This window comes from Centrocercus urophasianus, unplaced genomic scaffold (assembly GCF_019232065.1).
Source record: "Centrocercus urophasianus isolate 14NV4802_14NV808 unplaced genomic scaffold, USGS_Curo_1.0 seq_2, whole genome shotgun sequence".
NCBI classification, from domain to species: domain Eukaryota; kingdom Metazoa; phylum Chordata; class Aves; order Galliformes; family Phasianidae; genus Centrocercus; species Centrocercus urophasianus.
In genome coordinates, this window is record NW_024884755.1 from 382,391 (window position 1) to 405,555 (window position 23,165).

General features: G+C 48.0%; 1 protein-coding gene across 5 annotated transcripts in view; it reads right to left on the bottom strand.

Moving 5' to 3' along the window:
• Positions 1 to 19,037, bottom strand: part of NLRC5 (NLR family CARD domain containing 5) — a 32,483-nt gene extending 13,446 nt beyond the window's left edge. For 3 of the 5 annotated variants that reach the window (XR_006169268.1, XM_042821327.1, XM_042821330.1), the window contains exons 1-23: positions 18,950 to 19,037; positions 18,160 to 18,460; positions 15,770 to 15,832; positions 13,165 to 13,230; positions 10,793 to 12,548; positions 9,735 to 9,818; positions 9,344 to 9,427; positions 9,180 to 9,263; positions 8,251 to 8,340; positions 7,446 to 7,496; positions 6,955 to 7,017; positions 6,648 to 6,731; positions 5,994 to 6,077; positions 5,498 to 5,587; positions 4,806 to 4,871; positions 4,200 to 4,280; positions 3,731 to 3,814; positions 3,245 to 3,328; positions 2,617 to 2,706; positions 2,444 to 2,491; positions 1,959 to 2,033; positions 841 to 924; positions 245 to 328 (exon numbers count right to left, since the gene is read on the bottom strand). Coding sequence is in view for 4 of the 5 variants with exons in the window: in XM_042821327.1 (XP_042677261.1) it covers positions 245 to 328; positions 841 to 924; positions 1,959 to 2,033; positions 2,444 to 2,491; positions 2,617 to 2,706; positions 3,245 to 3,328; positions 3,731 to 3,814; positions 4,200 to 4,280; positions 4,806 to 4,871; positions 5,498 to 5,587; positions 5,994 to 6,077; positions 6,648 to 6,731; positions 6,955 to 7,017; positions 7,446 to 7,496; positions 8,251 to 8,340; positions 9,180 to 9,263; positions 9,344 to 9,427; positions 9,735 to 9,818; positions 10,793 to 12,548; positions 13,165 to 13,230; positions 15,770 to 15,832; positions 18,160 to 18,460; positions 18,950 to 18,955 (3,602 nt within the window). In the remaining variant the exon portion in view is untranslated. Of the gene's footprint in view, positions 1 to 244; positions 329 to 840; positions 925 to 1,958; positions 2,034 to 2,443; positions 2,492 to 2,616; positions 2,707 to 3,244; positions 3,329 to 3,730; positions 3,815 to 4,199; positions 4,281 to 4,805; positions 4,872 to 5,497; positions 5,588 to 5,993; positions 6,078 to 6,647; positions 6,732 to 6,954; positions 7,018 to 7,445; positions 7,497 to 8,250; positions 8,341 to 9,179; positions 9,264 to 9,343; positions 9,428 to 9,734; positions 9,819 to 10,792; positions 12,549 to 13,164; positions 13,268 to 13,405; positions 14,017 to 14,436; positions 14,558 to 15,631; positions 15,718 to 15,769; positions 15,833 to 18,159; positions 18,461 to 18,949 lie in introns of those variants that run through there. The other 2 variants (XM_042821329.1, XM_042821328.1) reach the window with 2 other exon arrangements.
• Positions 19,038 to 23,165: the final 4,128 nt, after the last annotated feature.

Sequence of the window (23,165 nt, forward strand, 5' to 3'; positions counted from 1 at the left end):
TTGGCCTCTGGTCTTTTCTATCTGCATTAATGCATACATTAATTAAAAAAAAAACATTCAGTGCTGCTTTGGCTCTCAAGTAAGACAAGTACTGGTGTGAAGTGTTCTGAGTCAGCCTGCATTTTCTTTACCTATCTTGTTAACTTACTATTTCTGTCTGATGTTCCTAAGAGGTGCAGTGCATTTGGCACTCTCTAAACGAATCCTTCATGGCAACACTCAAAGCAGAGACCCCAAACGTTACCTCAGTAGTGTCAGCTGGCACAGGTATGGCAGGAAGCTCAGTAATCTCTCAATGCTTTGGTCACTCAGTGCATTTCCAGACAGACTGCAAAACACAGAAGGAAACAAGTTACAGGGAACCTGTGTAGGGATATCTGTGATACCAACATGCATGTAAAATCATTACATCCTAAAAACCTTATTTTTCCATGATACAAGATATAAAAAGTTGCTACTGATGCACCTCCTGCAGGTAGTGCTGGTATTATGCTGGGTGTTTTTAATTATTCTTTATTACTCAATTTTCATTTTCGAGCAGTACTAATCTAACTTTCCTAGTGCCCATCTCCTGCCTGCAGTGACCAGCTTTTCAGGAGTTCATGGCTTACTGGCCAGCTGCTCTTTGGATAGACTGTAAGCCTGAGCCTTCAGGAGCAGAGGCCAACACTTATGTCTGAGGAATACTATGAGGATGCAGAAGTGTTCTGCAACATTTACATACAGACAGGCTTAGGAGAGCCATAGGCACAGCTCCATGAAGGAGAGCTGCTAACCTCATCTCTGAATTCATACCTGTGGGCAGGAGAGACAGACAGTTGCTGAGTGCACAACACTTACTCGATTTCCGTCAGCTGGGCACACTGTGTCAGTATCTGGCACAGCCTGGTCACCTCCTCAGGACCCACCGTGCAATCCCTGAGACTGAAGCAAACAAAGCACTCAGAAGCTCAACATTTCCCACGGCCACAGTGTGAGGATCGTATCCCTTCACATCCCAGAGCCACACTCCGTAGGACAAGGCCCTTAGCAACCCTCTTACTTCCACTACACCTATTTTGCTATCTGCAATCTAGGAATGTGGAGTCAAAATCTGTAACAACCAGAGGATTTTTACTGATTCTGAGTTGATTCAAGTGAGCCAGGCCACCAAAATACTGCATCACTTCAGGTGTCACCCCACTACAGATACATCATAGGTACTTGAATTGTCTGGACAGCACCGTGAGCTGCTCAGCACTGTCATTTCTCACAGAGCAACGTTGAGATGGGAGCCTCCTGTCTCATTCTCCAAGAAGGAAATCACAAACATCTCACTGCCAGGCCTCCATGGGATGAATGCAGTAGTGAGCCAGGCTGCACATCATTATCTATGGGTACAATCTTTCCCTGTAGAGCACGGCCAAGCAAAAGATGCACTATTTATTTTCACGTATACACTTGCAGTCAAGGTCACCCCAAGTCTACACCAAGAAGGTGTATTATTCACCCATCTGCCTCTAGGATCTGACTCCAGTCACCCCACAGCACAAAGGCTGATGCCAGCTGGCCTGATTTGTGCAAGGCTTTGTCGAATTATGCCAGCCAAGACCTCGTGACCAAGTGTTATTTTGGTGTATGGACTCCCTGGCCAGCTTTAACAGGGAAGAAGACTGAAGAGAGAGAAAGAGATTAAAGACAAACGTATTCCAGAAGTGGCTCCATGTGGAAGAGATGCCATCTTTCCTTCCCAGACCCATTTCTTCACAGTCAGTGGGATGCAAGTGGGGGAAAGAAATCTCTTCCCAGGAGAGCAGAGTCTGCCTCTGAAGGCAGGCTGGGCACAGGAGAGTTCCCTGTGTCCAGGGAAGGAGAAACAGCTGGAGGCACAGGTCTGGTGCACACATTACACTACAGACACATCCCAGAGCCAACTCTCCCTACATTCTGTGTGAGAAAAGGAAGCTGGGCTGCCATACCGAAAGCACTGTCCGTTTGTTACATGCTTTGGATGCACCAGGAAAGAACTTCTCCATCTGCTGGTCCTTTTGAGCCTGGGGAAAGAACAGTTTCTCCCATCAGCTGTGCTGTCACTGCCCCTGTGTAACTGCAGAAGAGCAGTGGCCTCATGTTCCAGTCTGCCTCCAAGCTCCACCCGCTCCATCGTCTGCTGTTCCCAGAACAAAGAAGGGTCTTAGAATCCCTCTCCCCAGCCTTCAGAGCACTGCATGGATGTGCCACTGTGGACCTCTGCTCTGAGCTGCCATATCCCTCATCACTGGGATACTGCTGTCTGCTCCACAGCCTCAATCAGGCCCAAAGGATCACCCCGCTCCCACCACCACCGCCGCAGCTTGCAGCCAAACAACTCTTCAATGAGGGACACACACACATCTACATTTATATGAGATCTTGTAAGGAGGAGTTTGAAAGGCTTTGAATGGATCAGTGGATGTGACTTCACCTGATTCTGTCCCCAAAGGTTAGATGAACCACCTGCATGCGTCCTAAGCTGTAACCAGAGCAGAACAGAATTAGGATGGAGTTTGAAGTCAAGAGCTTTCTGTATTACTCCTGAAAACACACAGCTTGAAGTCTTATAGCAGAAAATGACAGGAAAAGTACTCTTGGTCATACCTGAGGTCCATTGTTTCAATGTGTTCCAGTGTACATAAGGACTGAGCTAAGCAGAACACAGAGCTCAGGGAGATCTGATTGTTATTTAGCCTACAGGGAGAAGAGAAAAAAACCAGCTGTGGCAAGCAAAACTACCAATTTATACTGTGCCACCCAGTAACAGACATCCTTGTCCAACATCCTCAGGTGCTTCTCTCTCACCTTTCTTCCTGTGCTTTCAAGCTTCCGAGTTCTGCAGACACAAGTGCAGAGCTGAGCTGTGCAGATGACCTAGCCCAACCCTACTGCTCAGAGCAGACTGCTCAGGACATGGCTTTGAACATCTCCAAAGATGGAGAATCCAGTCTCTCTGGGCAGCTGCGTTCAGTGCTTGACTGTGCTCAACAGAAAAGGTTTTTTCTTAGGCTTAAATGAAATTCTTTGTGTTTTAAAATAGTGATGCGAGGCAAGAATCTGTACTGGAATAGAGATGAGGAAAGACCAGAGGGCGCAGCAGATCCACACTTGCAAAACACAAACTGTAACTTCACTTGATCCTCACAGCCCTTCCTAAATATAGACTGTGCTTCCAGTACCAACACTCCCACAGAAACCCATCCATGAGTAAAGAGAAATGTGAGCTACTCACTTGAGTGACCTTAACATTTTCAGATTCGGGAGGAACTGCAACAGCTGGGCAAGTCCTTCATCTCCCAGATAATTACTTGAGAGGCTAGGATTTAAAGAAAGGCACTTAATTTTCAAAGGCAAACACAACAAACACCATTAACTCTCAGCAGCAAGAGCTCTGAAAGCAGAAGGCCTGCATTCTTCATCCTCTGCAGGTTTGGTCCCATATGGCCCCAGGGCCAAAAACACAAGGCAAGATTTTACAGCTTCTGTGCCACCTGAAGGCAGGCTAAGTGATCAAACAGCCCCTTTCTGGATGTATAAGCTGTGACCTTTGCCTTCAGAGAACACTACAACTGCATGCCTCCCTGACTAAGGATACCAGCCCACATAAAGCTGTGTGTATGCCACATTTTCTGTACAACACTTTGGCACAGATAAATGGCATCTTCACAATATCCCCACAAACTGCAGATAAAGAGTGTAGGAGTTACGAAGGACTCACTCCAGCTCAGAGATGCTGCCACATTCCTTCAGGACTGCACACAGCTTCTCCAGGTCGCTGGCTTGAAAACGACAGTCTGTCAACCTAAGGGAAAAAGAGAAATCAATAGTCCAGCTTCCATTGCATTTCCCCTACTAACAGCAGCAAATCCCTGCAGTGCCACAAGCTCTGTCACCACCAGTCTCCTCCAGCTGCCACGTGGAAGCTGACGCCGTAGCACACAATCACCACGCTGATGCTGTCAATGAGGAAGCACAGCCACAGCTATTTGAGTGCTGCAGAAGCCCACAGACACTGACCACAGAGCTTCCAGAGCTGCGAGCCAGGACTGTGAGCACAGTGAGGACTGAATGGGTCTTTACCAGCTCTCCTGCAACTCACCATTCGAACTCGGAGTTGCGGGTTTCATTCAGCTTTAGGATACAGACATGGGGAATAAATGAAATACGATGGATATCTGCAGCAGTACCTTATTTTTTTGGAGGGAGCAGGTGTCTGGTTTTCTTTGTCATCCCGTTGGTCATCAGTAGGGTACAAAGGCTCTTCCCTACTAAGTGAGCACAAAACCAGACAAGGATAAAACACTCAGGCTTTGGCAATTTGGCAGATGCCCAGGGCTCATCCCCAGGTAAAGATACCCACACCCACATCTTTTCCATAGCAGGTTTCCTTTCTTTCAGTGAGTATCCCAACACTCTGAGAGTGCAGGAGGCTGGGGACAAGAGGAAGATGACAGACTTCCCATCTAAGCTACAATTTTATGGAGCACTCAGCTTTTACCTGAACATACTGTGCACCAAGAGTGTCTTAGCAAAAGGAACCTGGTCATAAGTAAATAAAGCATCCAAATGCCAAAATGTCTGAGCTTGAATTTCACCTAATGCCTTACAGAAGCTAGTGGAAAACATTCCAAATAGCTAAGAAAATCAGGGGAGAGTACTAAGTTCAGATTCAGATGAAAGAAAGGAAGAACTGAAGAGTCTCCTCTGGTGCCAAAAGTGGACATAAGAACTAAACAAGATGTTGAGAAAGAAAAGAAAGAAAAAAAAACCATATATGTCCACGCACACCTTACCCAGGAGGAGGGGAAGCAAATTCTCCATCTTCTGTAAACCTCAGGACTGCAGTGTTATGATAAAGGCTGAGTAAAGAAGAAAATAAATCAATCAATGGCCCATTTCGATTATTGAAATTGGTTCTTTTTTCTGAATGCTTGGTGTTGGTACAGATCTGCTCCTAACGCCTCAGTGCTGTTCGTCATTTAAACTATTCCCAAAGCAAGCAAAAGATCACCTCCAGCAGCTTTAAACCCTGGCTGGATAAAACTATGCAATATCTGATAACTCAGTTTCTCCAAGCAATTAGAAAAAATGCAGACAAAATCGCTGCACAGGAATCCTAAGGTGTCTCCAAGGGAAAACAGTGAGAGGAGAACTTTCAGCTCGGCTCCAGGAGATGTCACCATTGCTCATCTCCACAGAGACTGTCTCTCCAAAACGTCCCAAGGCAGAGCACAGAAATGAGCCTAAAACTCAATCCACGCACGCCCCAAAGCATTACAGGGCACACAGTCCTGCACCTTCTCAAACTCTGGATGGTGGCTCAGATAGAATCACCCTGCAATGATGTGTCATCACAGGCAAATGTTAGCAACCATCTTTGCACATTCTCTACCTGCCCCTATCCTGAGGTGAATTAACACAGCTCTCAGAACCCAACTCTCAGACTTTGGGATGAACTTCAGATGATTCTCCAAGACTTACATACCTGACTTCCACCTCCACCACCTTCTGACAGGAATTCACTGCCTTCAACAGACTGTAAAGGCCGTTAACGGAGAGCAGGTTGTGACTCAGACTAAGAAAGAGGAAAAGGCAAACGTGTGGTTACTGAAATCACACATGCAGTGAACACACAGCAGGACTGTGTTGATGAAAGCAGTCCTGACTGCGCTGCACGCTTGTTCCCACTGCACTGCAGAAGCGACACGGAGCAAAACACACAGGACCACCACTCCTGAGAAAGGGGTTGTAATAAAATGGCACTTTGGATGCCCTCACAGCTACTTCTGAGTGATATACTCATCCTACGTGACCAGCTTCAGCCTGAACAGCCTCTCAGGATGAACCCCATCCTTCCCCAGTAGTGCTCACAGCTGCTTCTGCAATGCTGGACTGCGTGAGGTCTTTGCCTCCTGAACCCCTCTGTAACCCAAGCTCAAGAAACAAAAGGGCAATTTGATTTTGTATAAGGCAATACTTACTTCAGCTGCTTTGAAACTGAAATCCAGGAAAGGTTTTCCAGGAGGAAACTGCAGCCTTCATCCCCAAGCTTGTTATCTGATAAACTGAAGCATTTTTCAGTTAGTGGGGACAGTATAAACAACAAAGCCCTCAAAATCTACTTGCTTTCCCTAATTTTTTTTAATTATTTTTTTGCCTGGACAGTTCTTTTGCTTCAGAGCAATCTCCCCTATATATCCCTGCACAGAGCAACTCCAGACTAAGAGTTTTATCCCTAGAGAAGCAAGATTCATGTCTTAGTAGCAGAAACATCTAACATTATAAAAAACTTAATTGGAAGGGCAAAGCAAGAAACCAACTGAGCAAGTGTTTACAGCCCCTTGGAAGGAAGGATGGAAGAAAGGACGGAAGGAAGCATGGATAAGGAAGTTCTCCATCTCAATTTCAAGTTAGCGAGCTGGAAAATTGGAGTTTAGCTGTCACAGGAATCAAAAGCTGCTCAGCATTCAGCTCCCATTGAACCTCACCAAAAATCCCTAACCGAGGTGTCAGCAGACACAGCACAGTGTGCTGGGTTCCTCCCTCCCTCGGGGTCTCACTGCCTTCTGTCTCTAACACAGCCTGCTTCCTGCCCACACTCACAGCAATGTAACAGGGAGGAAAGGTGCACTTACTCCACTTCAGAGAGGTGTGGGTAGCTCTGGAGAATGGACACAATCTCCTCTGCATGTTTTGAGGACAAGCCACAAGCCTGCAAGCTAGGAACAGAGAAGGTTAACGAGCAGTGAGGGGACAGTGGGAGCTGGCATTTCTGGAGCCTCTCTCCAGATGAAGGCACACAGAGCCAGGGCTGAGAGGGATGTTTTCCAGCCTCAGCACGTGCAGACAGTGCTCTTGAGTTCTCCTGTTCTCAGAAAGCCAATACTGTCTGCTGGAGGCATGAACCCATCAACCAAGAGGAACTTCAGAGCCTTCTCTTACCACAGCCTCAGATGTCTAGTTGGAGTTGCACATTCCTTGTTTGGTTCCCACAAATCCAAAGACCTGCAAACAAGCAAAATATTTGGCCTTCAACATGGCTTCACAAAGCATCTGAGGAATCAGGAGCTGGTTAACATTTTCTCTGAGCTTTCTGGAAGAAAAAAACAAGTTGTGGGCTCTGCCCACCGACCCTTCCAAGCCAGGCTAAATGACCTTCAAGGCCAGAAAACCCCCATCAGGAGATGGGAGCCATCAGCACAGGGGATTTCTTTCTATCTGAATCAAATCAGTTTCTGAGTCCAAATCAAAGGCACAAGTAAGACACAGGATGCTTTGCCTCCACGTGAGACTGTGCCACTACAGGAAGCTTTGCCAGATGCAAGGCAGTCAGTTCTCCTGAAGTGGTTTAGAGTGACACTGAGCTGATGGTTTAAACCAGCATAACTGAGTAAAGCACAACAAGCTGAACACGACCAAGTGTAGTTTCTCACCTTGGAACTTTCCCAGATGTGCCCGAGAAATATATTATCACAGTGTCCTTCCTGAAAATGAGATCGAAGCCAGTGTTAGGACGTTGGTAGAAGGATGTCATTTCTTCAGCAGAGGAGCTCATAAGGACAAAAGATGCTCCCTGGGTGCTAAAGAGTCAAAATCTGCCATGGGAGCACGTTGCCACAGACAAGCTAAAAAGCAGCCATGGGGCTGGAAGGCAGCACCACAGCTCTATGTTGACACACACAGAAGAGAAACGTGGTTAAGAAGAAATGGGTTGGGCTTTTTTTTTGCAAAGCCAGCCATGTGTTGGCCACAGGTTCTGTAGAAACTCCATTCCAGCAAGAAAAATGAGAAAAAGCTGTACGCAGGCTGATTTCCCCTGAGTTACACCAAGGATTAACTTGGCCCATTAGACTTATGGCAAAAGCACATGAGCTAAGGTTTAAACATTTCTCTTTCATCCTAGACCTACAAAAGCAAAAATAAATCTGTTATTATGCTAGCTGGTGGAGAATTTCCTCGTTGATATATTGCAGAGCTTAAAAGCAAGTTTAGATTTTGCTACTGATGAAGAAATACCACACTTGCAAATCAATTTATAGACAAAAAGATCTATTAAAAAAAATGCAAGCAGGGAATCCATAAGATGATTGATTCACATTTTGTGTTTCAGGTAGAAAACAAAAAGGAGCAAAAGTCATCTTTCGTCGATTCTGATTAACCCACAAATAACTGCAAAGCAGCTCCCATTGATACAGCCATCACCTGAAGATTTTGGTAAGAGCCCTCATGCTCTGATACCTGACACGTAGCTCAGTAGCATTCTGACACACAGTGACTTCTTTGGCCAACAGGAGAACAGCACTCAAGGAAAGATTGTTCTTGCTCAGACTGTGGATGTGAGGAAGACAGTTTCAGATGCTAGGCATGGTCCTTAGTTCCCCAAATGCACACCCCCAACACACTGAAGGTTCTCAAAACTCTCAGGAACACCCCTGAACCCACAACACCTGCATGCTTTGAGGATCTGCTCTTTAACCACACATTTATGCTGTTTCACTGCTTGTTGGACCTCGCTAAACCCTTCAACATCTTGCTTCTACAGAACCTCAGGACCACAGACCACCTGTGAACCTCAATGTAATCATAAAAATAATGCTGTCTACATGTATCAGAAACATGTGAGGGAACATGACTTACACCTGCACTGCCCTTCAAACTTCCCTGTAAGATCAGATGCCCCGCTGGGCAGCAGTGACACTTCCCAGAAGCATTATCCAGCACTCCAGGAAAGCAGAGGAGCAGGTGCATTCACCATTCTTCACCTCCCCAGCAGGAACTGCAGGCGTATTGGATTCACCTGCTCACAACCCAGGGGAACGGGATGCCCTTTAAGGGCAGTGTCCCCCTTTTAAGCAAGGTGGATGGGCAGTGGCCTGGTTTTGCCTTCCCAGAGGGACAGGACAGGACAAGAAGGCTAAAGGAAAGCTTAGAAGAGAGAGAGAGAGCCATCTGCTCAGGAATTTTCACCTGAACCTGACCAAGGGGAAGAGTGGTGAGGAGGGAGAAGAGAAGAACTGTCCCACATGTCCTCTAGTGGCACCTCTACTAATATCAACCCTTACCATCCATCAACCCTGCTCTGAGGCTCTCTCTTAAGCTCTGTTTGATGCTGTGCTTGGCTTCATAACAGCTAACATTTTTGATATGTTTATGTCTTTTTTACTCACTCTATTTTCTTTAGCTTTTCCATTCTGGAGAACAGCTCCATCACTGTCTTTACGTCTGGATTCTGTACCCGGTTGTCCTGCAAGCTGCACACAGATTGGGTCTCATTAGCACCCCAAACCCAAATGTACAGCTGATTGCAGTGGCACTGCCACGCCACACTCACTTTATTTCCTCGAGCTGCAGGCAGTGTGACAAAGCTCGGACCACATCAGTCAGCCCCACAGCTGTGATGCTCCCACCTGTCACCCTGGAAAAGAAAGCATCAAATTGAGCAGAGGGAGGCCTGGCATCTGTGCAGCACATGGCAAACCCATCCCAGAAGGTGCCTGCACCACACACGTGGATGCTGCCTGACTCTGCGACCTGCAACCAACTTTCTGCTGCTCTTTAACCAGGGCAGAGCAAAACTTCTCCTGATAGGAGGTGGTGGTAGAAAACAAGAGCCACAGATGTTTGTGCTGCTCTGCATGGCTCTGTATGATCAGCCCTGAGTGAGTGAGGGATTAACCTGCGAGGCACAGCACAGGAGGCTCAGACCTTGCAAGCAGACTTACTCTAGTTTCTTCAGGCTCCCCATTCCTCCTAAGCTCTTTGAAAGTGCAGCAGCAAAGTCATCACCAAATCTCCTACTCCGAAAGCTAAAACATAAAGAAAAGGGAAAAAAATTAAATACAACAAAGAAAGTAGCCCACACAGCAGGTTAAAATGTAACAAAAAACATTTGTGTTGAATTGATTTTATAACAGGGGCTGTGTCATTTTCTTTTTTGGTGGAATCTGGTTTTTAAAAAACCATTAAACTTGCACATTAACTGCATGCATTGAAAGGACAGAAAGCTTTTGTCTTTTGGTCTTTTGTCTTTCGGTACAGTGGCACCTACCTACTAAGTCGCAAGCAGGATGACTCCAGTCCAGGTGCTGTTAGTTTGAGTGGCAAAGCAACCAACATTTTCCAGAACATAAAAGACACAAGGTCTGAAGGCAAAGTACCTCCTTTATGGGGGGGATTACATAGAAGAGACTCTATAGAAAAATCCCAAGAGATCCTGCTTGGAAAGTCCCTCCAGCATTACAGCAAAGTACTGATAGGGAGGGCACCTTGGATTGCAGTTGTGATCTCCTGTTCACCTGCTTTATGGTGACTTCATCATCATTTTTTCATTTGCTCACCAAGATTCATCTTGCCTTTTAATGCCAAGAAGCACTTTTCATTCTCCCCTCATCTCTCAGGCTAACTACCTTGTTGCTTTCACTGCTTTAGTCCAAACAAAAAAATAAAAAACCAGCCAGAATGGATTTATCACCTGAATATCTTCCAGCCACTCATAAATACAAAGGGTGGTGAGGCACTGGAACAGGTTGTCCAAGGAGGTTGTGGATGCCCCATCCCTGGAGGCATTCAAGGCCAGGGCCTGGGCAGCCTGGTCTGGGGTTGGAACTGGATGAGCACTGTGGGCCTTTTCAACCCAGGCTGTTCCATGATTCTATGAAATACATTATTTACTAAGTTTCTCTGGTGTCAAAATTGTTGTTTTCTCACATCCTCTTTCTCTCCCCTTTACAACAGAAATGCTAGGTTTGCCCTGCCAGCCCCCAGCACACCGCACGTTTACCTCAGATGCTCCACATTCCTACAGCTGGCCAGCATCTCCAAACAGCCTGTGTCTAAGGGGCACCCTGCAAAATCCAAACGAGTCACATCCTGGCCTGAATTGATGACAAAAACCAAAGCCGACATGTCCAGAGGTGTCAGTCTGAAGTTTTTGAACTCATACTTGAAGTTCAGCAGGCTCCCAATGTGCTGGGCCACTTCAAGGCCCTGCGTTTCAAACGTGCAATGGCAGAGCTCGATGACTTTGGGCCCGGTCAGCTGAGTGGCTGCCAGTTTCTTGAGGGACTGAAGGATGACATCTTGCTTATCCTGCACCCAAGCTTCACTTTGTTCAGCTAGCAACATGAGAAACGTTCTACACTCTTTAGATGACAAGCCTGAGAGGAAGATGTGAAAGCTCTCCATGAACTCAGTCTTTGCCTCATTCCTTAACGTCCACTTGGACTTCAGAGATAACTTCCTCTTCAGGTGGCTCTTGTCCACATTCTTGCTTATCATGAGACACAGGGCTGCGAAAAACTCCTGCAGGCTCAAGTGCACAAAGGCATAGCCGGTCTCGGGGCGAGCGCTGTTCGTCTTCACCTCAAAGACAGTCAGCAGACCGTGCAAGGAAGCAAACTCTTTCACGTGCTCTGGAATATCTCCAACGTAAAACACGAGCTTCTTAGCTTCCAGGCCTTTCAGTGCAAGATCACACAGACCCAAAATGGCCTTCTTGTTACTGTTCAGCTGAGCCTCCTCATCACCCGCATGCTCTCCCTGCTGTTTGTTTATGAAGATGAGAAGCATTTTGATATAAAACTGTGTCATGGTCTGAGGAAGTTCCACGCTCGTCTGATGTTTAAGGAGCCAATACTCCAAACAGACGCAGACGACGTAACACAGAGCAGGGATCTGGCACATGCTGAGGAGCTTGGTGTTGTTCTTCAGGTGAGCGATGGCTTGCTCTCTGAATGAATGATGACGAAAATAGTGGCTGACGTATTCCTCAACCTTCTTGTGATCAAACCCCCAAACTTCTGCCAACAAATCCACTGTGTTTATCAAGAAGTCGGGGAGTCTCTTAGGGCGACTGGTGACCAACACCGTGCAACCAGGCAGGAGGTTCCCATGACAAAGCTCTGCAAAGAGTTCGGATATGGACATACTGGAGCTACGATTCAAGCTTCCTTTAGAAGATGATGACACGTCCATGTTACCCGCAAACTCATCCAGCCCATCGAAGATGATCAGTATACGCTGGGCGTTTTCCAGGAGGTGCTGGAACACTGCATCAGAGCTGTCTTCAGGCTGAAGAAACAGGTCAAACAAAAGCTCCTTCAGAGTCAGTTTTCTTTTTAGTAAATTCAACTGCCGGAACTCAAACAGGAAAGTGAAGAGAAACTGATGCAAGACACCTTCTGCCCACTTCTGACAAATCCTGTGCATCAGCATGGTCTTGCCTGTACCCGGTTTACCAAACAAAAAAATCACCTTCGTTGCACCCGATCGGACCACGCTACCAAACAGATCTGACACCCTCACGGCTGTGTCCACACATTCCTCTGGCTCGGGGGCACTGGGCACGTCCTCCCGGGGTTTATCTGCCCTCTCTTTCAGTCGGGAGGCTTTGCTCTGCCGAAGAACGAGGTTGACAAAGGCTTGGCTGAAAGCCAGCGGCTGCGCCGGCTCTTGTGCTGCTGCTCCTGCTGCTCTCCTGCTTCTGTATCTCTTGCACACGGAGTCAACGAGAAGACGGCGATACTTTTCAGCTGAATCTGAGGAAGCAGTGAGTCGAGGGTGAGAAGTTAGCTCTGAGCTGGAACACAGCAGAGACACTGCTGCTCCCAGAGAAACCCCGGCCCTGATCAGAGGCTGCTTCACACAGCTAGAGATGCACATTATGAACACAGAAATAAAATGTTTTTTTCCCCTTTTGCACCAGTGTTACACAGCCCTCAGGCCTGCTCAGACCACTGAGCCTTTCTTGGATTTACTGTGACTTGATTTTGTCATCGCTCATCCATTCAGTTACCATTCTACTTTAGAGTGAGCTGAAACCATACACGTTTTTAACGTGTGGAGCCTTTAGAAGGTTTTAAATCATCACCATATCTCCCAGTTTGGTTTAAAAAGAAAAAACCCAACAAATAAATACAAAGAAGATCAACAGCTGAATGCTTTACAAGTCTTTACATGCCATCTGCATCCCCAGCCAGGTCCCACTGTTGATACATTTCAGAACCTGTTGCATAAGAATTTCTGCAGCCTCAAAGCAGAAGTTTCCTTCAATGCAGGAAATTGGTTTGCTGAGTACTTATGCAAGGAAGTTTTAAACATGTCCTTTCCTCAGAGGGAAACCCATCACTGCTCTGCTTTTGCATATCAACATACCCAGGCGTTGCTGTTTAGCATCCCTATCACTGATGGGGCTGCTGCTACGGCGGCGGCGCATCAACCCTGAAAGGGAAAGGCAGGCACACATCAGAACAGCAGCTGGAATGTCAGCTTACAGAGAGCTGGGCAAGGCTCTTCAGCAAAGCACCCAGGGAACTGAAAAAAGGAACAAAATCAGGGAGAGAAAACTATTTGGAAATTCAAGCTGAGCTTACACAACGGTTTTTGCAGTTGCTGAAGTCAATGCAGACATGCATCCAACTACTGAAAGTTAAACTGATAAGTACAGATTCTATACTCGGTCTTCACCAAAAGGCCACGGAAGAGAAGTCTCCTTCTCTGGAGACATTCAAAGTATCTGGACACCTTCTTGTGTAACCTGCTTTAAGGAACCTGCCTTGGCAGGGAGGTTGGAATCGATGATCCCCAGAGGTCCCTTCCCACCTCTATGATTCTGTCACTCAGACAGTCAGCTTAGGCTGGTCCTTAAGGCCCAAACACTCTGCAGCTCCCAGGACTGCCCTTGGCGTTCAGGCTGTTTAATGTTTAATGAAGCCTCCTGAGCTCCATTGCTTTCCAGGCTTCCAGCACTTTGGTTTATTCAGTTCATACAGGTTTATAACACCAGCTGTGCCTACTGCAGCGTAACGTGCTACTTTCTTATTCAACCTCCTTGGGTGTTTTTGAAGAAAACTTGAGCAGGTCCTTCTATCTCTCTGAGAGACACATGACCAGACACAAGAAATCAACATCTATCTGATATTGGAACATGACAGCAATGACCAAATGTTGATCATTTCCAGCCTCCGACAGCTGGGAGATCAGAAATGGTACAACCTGCTTTGAAACTCTCTGCAGGAAACAACATGAACAGTAAAAGGCACATGCTTTGAAGGGTGATGTTTAATGTATTAAGTTTAGTAAATGATTCTTTTGCTCTGTCCCTTGTTTGCTGAGCAATGCCAAAACCTCAGCCAAAAAGCAACCACTAAAAAGCATCCTAGGAAGTGACCCCATTGGCACCACAGCTGCTGGAAGGTCAAAAAGGAAAAGGGAAAGGGAAAGGAATATACGTACATGTTCAGTGCACAGTTAAAGGAATATATGTATATGTTCAATGTATAGTTAAAGGTAAGGGACAAAAGTGGATAGGTCTGCATACAGTTGTAGTTGAACAAGCACTGGAGAGGTGCGTGGGGCGTGGAGGAAGTGGTTCTGAGCGTATGGAAGAAGAGTGCCAAACTTGAGACAAGAGATTATGCCACATACAGAGAGCACACATCCCAGCTACCCGCTGTAGCAAAGCCCACAGCCCAGTTTCTTTGAAATATTCTCCACTCCTCCTCAGGATTCAAGTCCACCCAAAGCAGGATAAGCCCGCGTGATGGACCTGGAAGAGAGCAGGAACAGAAAACACCAATGATTAAGATGTGTTTGCTGCTCAGGGAGTGCAGTGTTAAAAGCCTGCTTGCAAACATAAAAGTTGTAAGACGCTGAGCAAACCTCAGCAAGGAACACAGGCAGCTCTGCAAGAAGATCCTGCTGCTGCCAGTGTTTTACCAATGGGCAATCCAGCACCCTGACAGCAATATCAAGCACCTCTAGAGGACCCAAAGTTTCCACTTTGCTCTCTGCACTGCCAGGCTGATGGCTCAGGAACTCCTCTGTGCTGCAGCCTGCAGAATGCAAGGCCTCATTTCCTACTGCTTCGTTTTCCTCCCTCACACATCTCAGAATGACACAGCAAACTGATGGCTGCTTTCAGCATGAACATGAATGGGCAGATGACCTGGATTGATTCCTTTTGCTGCAAACACTCAGCAAACTGGATGTCAGAATCACACCCTCTGTGTATCCTTCTGCTGTGGGATTCCTCACACTGTGAGGGCCTGGGCTGCTCTTTCATTTCTGGAGGCTGAAAACCTGGAGACTGAGAAGGCAACTTAGATTTTAGCAGCCTCCAGTTCCTCCAGCAGCTGTAACCTGAGAGTGCAGGGACAATGCTGAGTGGTGCCCCAAACCAACAGCATTTTCCAACAATGCCACGTCCAATGATGGCATTGCAGAGCTCTAGGGGAAGAGGAGGGATCCCTCACTTCACAGTCTGCATAGCTGGAAGTCCACAGTCCTAAGTTCATCCCTGAAAATAGTCCTAGACTTATTACCACGCATTATTTTAAGCTCAGATTCCCGCATCCTAGAATGATTCCTGTTGGACTGACTCCAGGTTAGTCTGTCTGATAATTCTTTAAAAGCCAAACCAACTTCCTCCACTTCTCAGTGAGCCAACCACAGCATAGCTGTAAAAAGTGGGGATTTCACACAGTGGATGGGAGATTCCCTGGAAAGAGAAACTGAGTGGGTTCCCCATCAGAGCCAGGGCCAAAAAGGCTATTCTGAAATGCAGGGAAACAAAATGAAACAGGAGATGTTTATCTGGAAAGCACCACCAGAAAAAACAAACCTGAAGTTACAACGCGTGACGATCACTTTGCCAGTGCTGTAGCCAGTATGTGGGACATTTGTAGTCTTGTCCAGCCCACAGGCAGAACACATACATTCCAAGACCATTGAGAGCATCATGGGTCTGTTTCAGCCTTACCTCTTGGCACAGAGGACTGGTCACTTGTATCTGTGTGCACTTCTTGCTTCTGAGCCGAGTTACCTAAGGAGTTGAATGGGAAATTAAGAGTTATTGCCATCATTCTGCTCTTGAAAACTGATCAGATAAAATGAAAGAGCAAGTAGCTCACAACACAGCGACATACTAACAAGGCTCTGTGTAAGGGCTGAAGCAACACAGCCAGGTTTCTGGTACCCCATCTGATCTCCTCTCAGCTTGCTCAAAAATACATTTAACCTCTGCTTTCAAGGTGTGAAACAGCTGTTCAGTACGACATACGCAAAGTCAGGGCATGAGCAGCTTTGGCTAATCTGAAACCACAACGCAGTCAAAAAGCAGCTCCGTTCTTCCCTGCTTCTGCACAGGAGCTGTTTCTGGGATGAAACTCAGCCCAAGCAAGGACCTCCTCTGACTCACTGCATGGCAGCACAATGCTGTGCAGTGAAGGAGGCAGCTGGAGATGCAGGAGCTCCTGGCAGCCCCACAGTCACTAAACTTCTGAGGGAGATCCTGCTCGTACCAAGCAGGAGTCTGCATACCAACAGTTCAGGTAAACTCATATCCCAGAGGATGGCTCCCCAAACCAGATGGGGAGCCTTCACGCACAAGTTCTCTTCGTTGCCATCTCCAGCTAGAAATGCAGGCCAGTGCTGTGGTATTTCTACCTTTAGCATCAGCACAAAGCAATGAAGAACAAGGCTGCAAATACGGCCATGCCACAGCCTCCCACAAAATCCATTCAAGATCTTTCATGCGCTGACTCTTGCCCTGTGTGCCACAAAAAGCAAAGCACCACAAGCTGTGGTCCCAGTCTGGTTCACCATGCAGTCAGAAACGCGTTTTCCCAAGAGTCACTTCAGCTGAGGCAATCACAGTTCATCTTCCCTAGCTAAAGACCACTTTGCTACTCTGAAGAGTGTCCTCCTCAATGCCATCTTCTGCCCTGACTGGGACAGCCCCTGCCATGCACAGGGTCAGGCTGCCCTTAAAATCACACTAGAGCAAAACCAAACCAAGTCATCTTCAAGCAGGAGCAGTGATGCTAAAAGGGTAACACTGCAGTTTAACCGGCATAAGCCAACGCTGAAACCTGAAGAAACCATTTCTTTCATGATACTCCACGTCATTAAAAGGCGAAAATCTGTTTCAGTTTTAGTCCTGAGGTGAAGGCCACATCAGTCCTAAGTGCAATTTCCTGCTGCTTGACTGATCTCTCCCTTCTGCAAAAGTAACAGCTGCTGAAGTTGGTCACTAACGGCTGCAAACGTTGACTGATGCAAGTAATGGCAAGTTATTGCAAGCAGGGTGTCAGACACAGGCTGCTGAGATCTCATCTCTTCCTGCTATGCAGGGTGCTAGCAGAGGAGAAGTTAGGTCCCAGGTAAGCAATACAATAAGGCATAAGCACAGCTGGGTTGGTACTGTAGGCCTTCATAGTGTGCACACCCCGTGTGTGCCTACACCCTCGTACACAGTGCAGTGCTTACACTATAGAGGAGACTGTGTCAGCTACAGAGACGTTGCTTCCAGGTAAAAATGAGGGATGTGGGGAAGTGCTTTCCTTTTTCTGAAAGTACTTTAAGACTTTTCTAGTTCTTTTCCTCCTGGATCAGGAAAACCAAAACCAAGCAGTTAAAAATCCATGGAAAAAAAGGATTGTTCTTAATTTTTTCTACACATATATCAAAACATTTCATCTCAGCTTTATTGGAGAGGGAACATGCATTTTTAATCGGTTTTAGCTTTTATAATTATTTTTTTTTCACTCTCAATTTACATTTCTAAGCCAAATATCCAAACATTCTCCAACTCACATCAGGCCAATTGTTGTTGAAAGGGCAATCACAGCCAGCTGGTCACCAGCACCCAGCAGAAGGACAAGAAGAGAAATATATTACGTGTATTGCACTCTAATGGACTTCTCCCCTGCTCAAACACCCCATCTGCAAAAGCCCAGTCCACTGCCAGCCTGCAGAGGGGCATTCAAAACGAGGTGATGCTAGCAATGCTGTAAGCAACCCACTCGTTTTCAGATTCAGATGAGAAAGTGCCCACCAACACCAGCCGTGGTGAAAAAGCACTTCTCAAACACAAGAAGTGCTGTTGTTTGCTGGCAATAAGTATTTTTGAAATGACTGCTCTTCTTCCAGAGATTATGGTGCGAGGGGCGAACCAGAAGGAAAGGTAGCTCATTTACCAGGTGGCTTGGGCTTGCCTGCAGCTGCCTGAGCAGCATGAAGTGGACTGTCGCTTCTCACTGACTGAGTGCATAATTAAGGGCTTTGGCAGCATCAGCGCCTTCAGAGGGCCAAGACACCGCTTGTGTTAGGAGAGCAGTCAGAGGAAGCTGGTCCACCCCTGCTACCTACCTTCTCCTGCAGAACTCATGAGCAGTATCTCCATTTCCAGGGGCAGGTCACACTCCATGCACAGGCACTGTGCAAACTGTTTCCAGGTGGCGTGGCCGGCCTTCTCCAGCAGGTCGAGGAGCACAGAGACTTTTTCTCTGCGGTCAGCGACACCTGCCCAGCTGCTGAGGACAGCCATGGGGAGGAAGCGCTGGGAGGCAGCGAGCAGCCAGTCGGGATGGTGGCTGAGGAACTCCACTAGCTGGGGGCGGATGCTTGCTACAGCTGCTTCCAGGTTGAGATCGTCGTTCTGGAGTGTGGGCTGTGGGGATGAAAGCTGAAAGGGTAGCGATGGGCATGGAAGCGAGAGATGCTCACCCCGCAGCCCTGCTGTCGAGCAGGATTTGTTCTACCCCCCTGGTCCACTCAGCACTTCTTATCTGCCTTGTGGCAAATCCTAGCCCGGACACAAGGCGGTGCAAGGACTGCTGTGTTTGCCTGCTGCGTTGTGCTGCAATGGGCGAGTGCAAACAACATGAGTCAGGCTCTCCAGGTGCAGCCAGGCTCCTCTGCTGTATTGAGGCAGTGGCCATCTGCCAAATATAATACCAAAGGCATCTTTTGCATGCAGCAGCTCCTCCAGAGAGGCCTGGGACTCTAAGAGTAAGATACTTCCCACTCCCAAGGGCTCACAGTGCTATTCCTGCTACTCATTTTGTGGGGATGATCAATACATTTCTGCTTTGGTACAACATCACCAATCTCTTCCACTTCCCTCCAACAACAAAGCCATGCACACATGTTCTCCTACCTGCATTGCTGTGTAGTCAGCCTCCTTTCAGTTGTCCTAGGTGCAATCCAGCAGTATATGCAAATACAAAGTTGCTTTTTCCTCCATATCCTGCCAAAGAAGTGTTCACCAGTGGCAGAGTTTCAGCACGCAGCAGCACCTCAACACATGGTGCATGCCTGTATGTAGCACCCTCACTCAGTGTGGATCCCTAGGAGAAACAAGAACAGAGCAGACATGAAGAGCAGAGTAGACATGAAAAGGCACAGGCAGCTACATGGGTGACAGATCTAGAAGCTCCATCCTTGATCCTGGGCTCAGCTGTGGAGCTCTCCTTCTGCAGGAAAGATTCTGTTGTACAGTACATGGTGGTACTGCACAATAGACAACCGGTGCCATAGTTTTCACTTGAAGAGTCAAAGATGAGTGACTCCTTGATGGATTCCATCTCCATCTCTGTGGAATCATCCCTACCTGGATGATCTCCAGCTCAAACCAGATGTGACCACAAAATCTGGACATCTGAGGATCTGTCACTGATGTGATGAGAACACAGGGCTCAGCCTAGCGTGAGATACAGATGAAGAAGACAGGCTTTACAAGAATATCTCAAGAGACTCATAGCTTCCCTGGTGTCACTGCCTGACCTGAGCTGCTCATCTCACTCAACTTGACTGGTTCCAGCCACTCTGACTGCAAGGAAAGGATGAGGAAAGGGATTAATTACATTCACACACCTCCAAACACAGCAAAACCCTAGCACAAGTGAGGCAGCATTAGGAGCATGCCACTGGACTGTCCCTAGCACCCTGCTGCCCTAGTCTAATGTCTAAAGCCAGTACTAACTACCACTGCCATTACCAACCTCACAAAAAAGTCTGAGAAACACAACCCCCCACCGATTCTGTGTCTTGTATCTGGAGTGGATGATCCCTCCAGGTCCAAGACTACATGTGTTTGGTGTGGGAAAACAAAACAAGTGAAAGAGCTCCAGCTTCAAGCTGCCAACATGGTTTAGCATTGGACTTTGGTTATCTAAGGCTGTTCAACTGCAGTGTTTCACCACAACAAATCCTCTCCTTCTACCTTCTGCCTTCTGCATGCAAAAAGCTGGGCTTGAGGGAATGGCCCTAAAACCCAGCAGCAGTGTGTCCTAGGGGGGCTGAATTATGCAGGTGAGAGCAGGACTGGGGGTAGGACAGAGGCAAGTGTAGCTCAGCATAAGGACAAAAAGCTGGTAACACTGTTGAATGGAAGCATCCTCTTAGGTGAAATAGATTAGATGGAATCCTGTTGGGCTGAATAGCTCTCTCATTTGCTCCTCATACTGTTTCTCACACTATTCTTCTGGATAAAATGTCCACCATACAGCTAGGCAAAACACAATGCAGTGGGTGAACAACAGGCTGACAAGTCAGGCTTTAAAGGTTATAATAAGTGGGGTTCCAGTAGCTGACACTGAGTTGGGAGGAGCTGCTGAATCCATCAAGCAGTCACTAATCTTTGACTCTTCAAGTGACAATTATGGCACTATGGTTGTCTATTTTGCAGTACCACCATGTACTGTACAACAGAATCTTTCCTGCAGAGCTACCATACCCAGGTTCCCAGCCCAGACCATACTTTCAGGAAGCGTTACACACTAAGTGAGGCAGCTCTGGGGTCCATCAAAAAGGAAATAAAATCCCACTGTACAAATCCCCCCACAGTGCCTGGCACTCACTATACTAACAAGAACAAAAAGGTTCCTGGTGGAAATGGCAAGAAAACTGAACATAACCAGTGTTCAAATATAAGCTGCCACTCAAACCAAACTGCAGACTAAAAGGGCTTCCTGCACAGCCAACTTCAATTCCAGCAGCCTGAGCAGAGTGCTACTGAATGTCATCATCTGTGTTTTCCTTTCCCCGCACAGAGCTCTGCAGACAGCAGTGCTCTGACTTCACTCCTCAGCTGGTTGAGAGCTAAACACTTAATAAGACCATACTGAAAATAATAACACTAATCAGACCTCAGCATCAGTGATGACTGAAGGCCATTCAGGCAAAGAACAGACACACGAATTAACAAAGATTCATTTCAGGGACAAAACGACACTGAAAAGTCTGCTGAAAGCGAAAGCACAACGCCTGCCCAACCACCAGAAAGGATGGGAAGCAGTGAAACGCCTCTGAGCTCTATATAAAGTGCAAACAAAACAACCTGAGAAGGGGAATCAAAGCTTTAAGCCTTGTTCTTCAAATGCAGAAACGCAGCACAAAAACACACGCCCCCACCTCAGCACGCTCACCTTTCCTTGCCACCACAGATATAACAGAAGGATGAAGCTCCCTTGCAAATCTGTTGTAAATCTACCTCCTTGTGCGCTCCTGGAGCGCGTGCAACTCACCCAGAAGTGAAGCAGCAGCAGCAAAAGCCACAGGAGAAGCTACAGCACAAGGGAGCAGGGAGACAACATCGTCTGTCATGAATTCACGACTTACTGCTTTCTGCTTGGTGCCCTCCGGGACTTTTAGAGAGCAAAAGACAATGCAAAATGAAAGTTAGAACAGCCAGGAATTCCCCCAGCATCAACGCATCTGTGAGTAAGCAAGTCAGATGTGCCACTGCACCCAACAAAAACAACACAGGGGAGTTATCCTTTCCCGGAATCCACAGCCAGATGGTGATGGAGAAAAAGCATTCGGGGGCTGCTCCAAAGGAACGGGTTTGCGGGTAATTGGGTGGGAGGTGGATGGCTGGACTAGACGACCACAGAGGTCATTTCCAACCTTAACAATTCCATGGTTCTGAGGGCAAATTTCAACCAGAATAACCTCTTTCCTTGGTTTGGTTCAGGCTCTTGCAACAGAAATGTTATTTAGACACAAAAAGCCTGATTACGCTGGGAGAAAGAGAAATATCGGTTTACTCTTTCTGTTGTATCCACGAGAAAAAAGTGACCTTTATTTCCTTTGGAGAAGGAATGGGATTTAAGCGAGAACAGAGTGGGAATGGACGGGCTGAGGAAAGATTGCACTGTGTGTGCAGAGAGGATCCAGATTCGGCAACGCAGCACACCTGGCTGCTTCAAAGTCCACGCATCGGAAAAAAAGAAAGGTAAAACCAAAACCCAGAGCCAGCAACACCCACAAAGGGTGGATGGGGGTACGGCAGCCTGGAGTGCAGATGGGGGAGCTGGGGAGGCATGGGGCAGCTGACCCCCATGGGCTGCTCTCCATCCCCACACTACATGCTGTTGGTGTGTCAGTGGGGCCAGAAGGGCAGCCTGGCAGCTCAAAGGGGCCAAACACTCCTCCTGCAAAGCGGTGTCCGAAAGCCCCTCGGCTCATACCTCGCTCGGTCACAGAAAGCCACAGCATCTGCCATTCGCCTTCTCCCTTCAGGCTGAAGCAACCGATGTGGGTAATTTCAGAATGAGCCACCATGATGCTGCTTCCCTCACGGGAAGTTTGGCCTCAAGAGCAAAGTTGTGCCCAGCAGCACTTCAAACCTCCATGTGGGACAGCAGGAAGCGATGGTTGGTCACCAGACCTCCATAGGGCCGTGCTGGGCTCCCACGGCCACCTGCCCCACTGCTTTCTGGCCACACACAGCACCTCAGTGAGATGAGGGGATGCAAGTCAGGGGGGGACTCGCACACCCCAACGCACAGCCCCAAATGGGGTCTCAGCCATACACTGTGAGGGGACGCGATGGCCACCAGCCCCCAGTCACCACCAGCCCAAAGCCTTCTCCAGGTGCCAAGCGCAGCTCCTCCACCCTCAGGGCACAGAGCGCGCAGCCCCGCGCAGGAGGGATGGACAGACGGACGAACGAGGACGGTGACCCCGCAGCCTCCCGAGGCACGGGACGCCCACCCGCAGCACTCACCCCAGTGTCGGTCCGGCCCGGCTCTCCCCCCTCGCGGTGCTCACGGCCGCCCCGCCGCGGCTGACCCAAAAGTGAAACCGCGGTTTCTGAGAACCGCTTTGCCGGGAAAGCACGTGGTTCGTGCCGCGCTACCCGGCTCCACGCCAGGAGCCGCGCGAGCCGCGAGGCGCTGCCCTGCGGCTTTCCCGCGCACCGAAGCACCCTCAGCGCCCGCCGCCATGTTGCGAGGGGTTGCACTGCGCGCCCCGGCGCCCCCAGCTTCAGCAGACGGAGCCGTGCAGACGGGAGGTTTCCCCTCTGCGAGCCAGAGCGGAGGTGGAATGTTGCAGCAGAGCTGCTCCAAGGCTGCCAAATCACACTCCTC